At 40.1% G+C, this 4,917-nt stretch overlaps 1 protein-coding gene across 1 annotated transcript; it reads right to left on the bottom strand.

The window, feature by feature from the left end:
• Positions 1 to 404: 404 nt before the first annotated feature.
• LOC142108337 (olfactory receptor 5V1-like) lies at positions 405 to 1,331 on the bottom strand. Its single transcript, XM_075191967.1, has one exon. It carries the CDS (start codon positions 1,329 to 1,331, stop codon positions 405 to 407), a length of 927 nt encoding a protein of 308 aa, XP_075048068.1.
• Positions 1,332 to 4,917: the final 3,586 nt, after the last annotated feature.

The following is a 4,917-nucleotide window of genomic DNA, read 5'->3' as shown; positions in this document are numbered from 1 at the left end:
TGAGTTTGAGTTTGACACGTCCTTACTGTACATTGACTATGGCAAAAAGCCCCTTCATCAGCCCATCCACTCACCGAAATTGTAGGCTGTACTGTAGTATGTTTACTTTGCGTTCACAGACAGAGCGGACAGGCCTGCCTTCATGGCTGTATGTCCCGGATCAGGGCATGGGCACAGTGATTTTGCGTGCGATACACTCCAAACCGGCAGATACGTGCCTTGATGGATCAAGGCCTAGGCTACACATATCCTCACATGTGTGTAACTAAAAATACAATTGTGGAAATGCAAATGTGCAGATTCATCCTTACTTATACAGAAATGCGGCATATTATGTTCAATTCTACATCAGGCCCTACAAGAGAAGCATCTGCCCTGGATCTCATCAGTTACCCTGGATCCTGTTAGTGTCTTAATTTAAGCGATATGATCTTATGAAGAGCTTCCTTTACATCCTTGTTTCTTAAAGTATAAATGAAAGGGTTTAGCAATGGAATAATGATCGTGTATATAAGAGCAAGGAACTTATCATACTGGCTGCCCTTTGGCTTTAGGTAAACAATGATGACTGAACTATAGAAGAGACAGGCAACTGTTAGATGAGAGGAGCAAGTGGAGAATGCTTTGTGTTTACCTTCCACGCTTTTAATTTTGGTGATTGTAATAATGATATGGATGTAGAATCCTAGGATAAGGATGAAGGGAGTAAGACTGGCAAAAATAGCTGCCACGCTGGTGACTATGTTACTGACGAAGGGATTAGAACAAGCCAGGTTCTGTACTGGGGCCAAGTCACAGAAAAAATGGTTTATTTCATTGGGTCCACAGAATGTTAAGGCAGCTGTGAAGATTGTGGGAATTAAAGCAATGATAAAGCTGACGATGAAAGGCATATTCACCAAGACAATAACAAAGAAATAGTTCATAATAGGCGAGTACCTTAGAGGATGATTGATTGCCAAATCTCTGTCAAAAGCCATAACTGCAAGTAAATAACACTCTGTAACTCCAAGTGCATTAAATACATATAACTGCACAAAGCAGCCGATAAAAGAGATCTTCTTGTTACTCGTAATTAAATTAGCTAGAAGTTTGGGGACAGTAACAGACACAAACAACATTTCTAGAGCAGCAAATACACCAATAAAATAATACATTGGGCAATGAAGAGTGGGTCCAGCCTTAACAAGAACAACTATTGCAAAGTTTCCAGCAACACTAGTAATATACATCAGTAGTATCACAATGAAAAGTAAGATTTGGAACTGGTGGAAATTGGTGAATGCCAACAGAATAAATTCTTTGACCGTTGTGTTGCCTAATTCTTCCATTGGTCATGACTTGAGTATCTAAAAACACAATATACAAAATAATTATTTACAAGTGATGTTAGAACAGTGTAAATTTATGTAAATTAATTAGATTAGCGTAACTACATCTTCCAATTCTTCTAGTACAGCATAATCTGCTTCTTGTTTTCCAACTACAGTAACCAAGGCTAAATTAACTAACTGAATAAAAGAATAGCATTAACAACAGGTAAAGATTAATTGCTGTATCATTCCATTTAAAAATATACGTATGGTTTATTATAAGATCAGACTTGTGTTTATCCCAAAGATGGTTTGATTCTTTTAATGTTTCTTGTTCACCTACAGCTTACAGAAAATTCTAGGAATCTACTACATTTTCAATGACATAATCTTTTTTAAAATTAATACTGTAGTTTCCAATCATGAGTTTAACATTGGAGGTTATTAATGAAACAAAATTAATGTCTAGACTGCAATCTCCTGCTATCTGGCATTCCCGACACCCATATATCCTCACTTCAATCCATCCTAAATGCTTCTGCAAGACTGATCTTCCTCTCTCACCGCTCCACATCTGCTGACTCACTTTGCAAATCCCTTCACTGGCTCCCTGTGTCCTCTAGAATCCAATTCAAATTACTCACCCTTACCTACGAAGCCCTCAACACCACCCCTTTATACATCTCAAATCTCATATCAAAATACTCTCCCTCCCACCCTCTTAGATCTACCTCTGACATGAACCTTGCCCTTTACTCCCACCTACAAGACTTCTCCCGTGCTGCTCCCCACTTATGGAATTTCCTACCACGCTCAATCAGACTTTCCCACATCCTTCAAATCTTTAGATGCTCTCTGAAAGCCCATCTCTATTTTAGAGCTTACCTTATCCCCGATGATATTACTCCCACTAATACCCCCTCACAGCTGTCCCAATCTCCACTCTGTGCTATACTCACTACTCTTGTTTCAGTTGTGCTCTATTCGACTTAGAATGTAAGTTCTCTTATGAGCAGGTTATCTTTGTTTTCATTTCTGCATTTATTTTGTCTTCTTTAAATGTCCCTCTTGTATGAATGTCCCATTTTACCTACTGTACGGTGATGCGGAGCACTAATAATAATAATGAAAGTACAGCCCATTTAATTTTTGCTCCAATCCACTTATTTCTCAGCCTTGCACATACACAGGTGCACGTTCAATTCTCCCAGTGTTTCAGTTAATCCTCACTGATGTCTTAAATAAATAAAGAGTAAGCAAGCACCCAAAATGTCTTTATTACATGTGCAATTATTGTACATTTGACAAAAAGCATCTAACTAATAGTATAGACAGGGCCGGTGCTAGATATCCCTGGCGCCCTAGGCGCAATTTTGAAATCCGCCACCCACCCCCAAAATATCCGCCCCCCCAAAAAAATGAATCCGCCACCCCCCCCAAAATATCCGCCCCCAGGACTTTCCTTACCTTAAACTCCATGACGCTGCTCCTCTCTGCAGGGTCCCGTCCCTCACTAACACTGTCAGGCCCTGATGATGATGTCACGCCCGACAGTCAGTGAGGGGAGGGGGAGTGGAGGAGACGGAGGTGCGCCCGTCCCATCTGCTGTTCCGGAGCACAAAGTTTGGCTTGGTAGGAGCAGAGCAAGTGCTGAGCCCGTTCAGTATCTGCGGGCCGTTGCGGTGATGGTGATCCATAGCTGTGCGGCGGCCGTGGAAGGTATGCCCGCGGTCACCGCACAGTTTTACAGTAAAAAGTATATCTGCTTTTTAATCCTGTGGCGCCCTTCAGAGCCCGGCGCCCTAGGCAACTGCCTAACGTTGCCTAATGGGAGCGCCGGCCCTGAGTATAGACCGTGCAGGGTGGGGTAATTCGGCGGCCTACTGAATACCTAATGATTTGCAGCCTTTCCACCACTCAAATCTTATATAAATATATTGACCTGCAAAACATTAAATTTTGCATGTGGGTTGAAACTGAGGCCAACTAGTGCGCCTAGTTCCAATTTAGTTAGAAATGCCCTTGATTGCTCGGTTCACCCAACTCCCATAAGAATATGCACCATTTTAGACCCCCATTTGTGTACAGTAATTCCATATGCTTTGCATAAGATTGGGTGCATAAGTGCAAAAATAGATTCATTTTTTATCTGCAAATTTGCATTTTACCCGTAATGGCCCTGTCTGTTCAGGGTGCCATACATTTAATTTTTTATCTTATATCCCCCAATTGCTAATAAGTGGATTTGTACATTGTGTTTGCATTTCCTGTGCCTCCTGATAGATAACTAAGCAAATGATGACATTTTTAAAAAAAATAAAAATTGACAGGTAGCAAAGACTATTGTTAGAAGTTACATTGTTGCAAAGCATGCAATACCCTGCAAAACAGTTAACCCTTAGTGCAGCAGAGAAGTTGATCTTACATTTTGTTTTCAGTCATAAGGGGGCATAAAAAGGAACACATTCATTAGAATAATTTTAAATTAAATTGGAATGTATTCATTTGAACACGCAAATTTGTGTGGTCATTGCTATGTATACTGTTCAGTCTGCATACTGCACATATATGTCATTATACAGAGTTTGTACACAACTTATTGGGGCATAGTTACTATACTGCGGGTTTGAAAAAGTGGAGATGTTGCCTATAGCAACCAATCAGATTCTAGCTGTAACTTTGTAGAATGTACTAAATAAATGATAACTAGGGGCCTGTTTCATTAAAGATCTTAACTTGAGAATCTTCTTATTTCAGTCTCCTGGAAAAAACCATGTTACAATGCAAGGGGTGCAAATTAGTATTCTGTTTTGCACGTAAGTTAACAGCTGACTGTTTTTTCATGTAGCGAATTTTGGAACCCCGCCCCCCATCACGCCCACCTCTCCCGGAAGCCAACTACAGAAAGTTGGTAAGTATGAGCTACTGCGCAGATAGCGATGACTATCTTTGTATTAATAATGACACACGGGTCATTAGACAGCAAAGAGCATTTATATGCAAGTAAGAGAGACTGTAAAATTGCATTATATATACCATACACATTAAAAACATCCTGATTTATGTATTTAATGTAAAAAAAATACTTATATTTATTAATGATTATAGTATTATGAGTAGTTAATTTGTTTTATAGAATATTTTGTTCAGCATGTGTCCTGATGTGTGACTTTATACAGCACAGATGCATGTACGCATCCTGCACTGTGTTCTGTCTACATACAGCAAGTTACATTTAGGCAGAATTCAAATTGAAACATATCTTGAAATCCACTTGGATTTGAATGTGGTCAGAAATATCCCCAAGTTCCAGGCTCGTTTTTTAAATCCAAGTTGCGTGAATGTTGCGTCCATATATGAACCAGGCTCTTTAGTGCCTCATGTAGAATTGAGAGCAAATCCTGCTAAAGAGTGCAAATGTGCACATGGACAATGCTACAATGCAAAGGGTGAAAATGCAATTTATTTCATACTTACCAACTTTTTACTCTTACCATCCCAGAGGGGAGGGGAGCAGTTAGGAGACCAGGGGGTGGGAGTGAGCCATGTCATTTTTGCCCCACTCCAGTGATGCAATGACACAAAAGCGGCATTTGGCCGTGTG

This window comes from Mixophyes fleayi, chromosome 12 (assembly GCF_038048845.1).
Source record: "Mixophyes fleayi isolate aMixFle1 chromosome 12, aMixFle1.hap1, whole genome shotgun sequence".
In the NCBI taxonomy this organism is placed as follows: Eukaryota; Metazoa; Chordata; class Amphibia; order Anura; family Limnodynastidae; genus Mixophyes; species Mixophyes fleayi.
Note: the sequence above shows the minus strand (reverse complement) of the source record. Positions and strands in the feature narration are given on the sequence as shown.

Bases quoted from the DNA above. Each gene is read 5' to 3' on its own strand.
- LOC142108337 (XM_075191967.1), bottom strand. From the start codon at position 1,331: ATGGAAGAATTAGGCAACACAACGGTCAAAGAATTTATTCTGTTGGCA.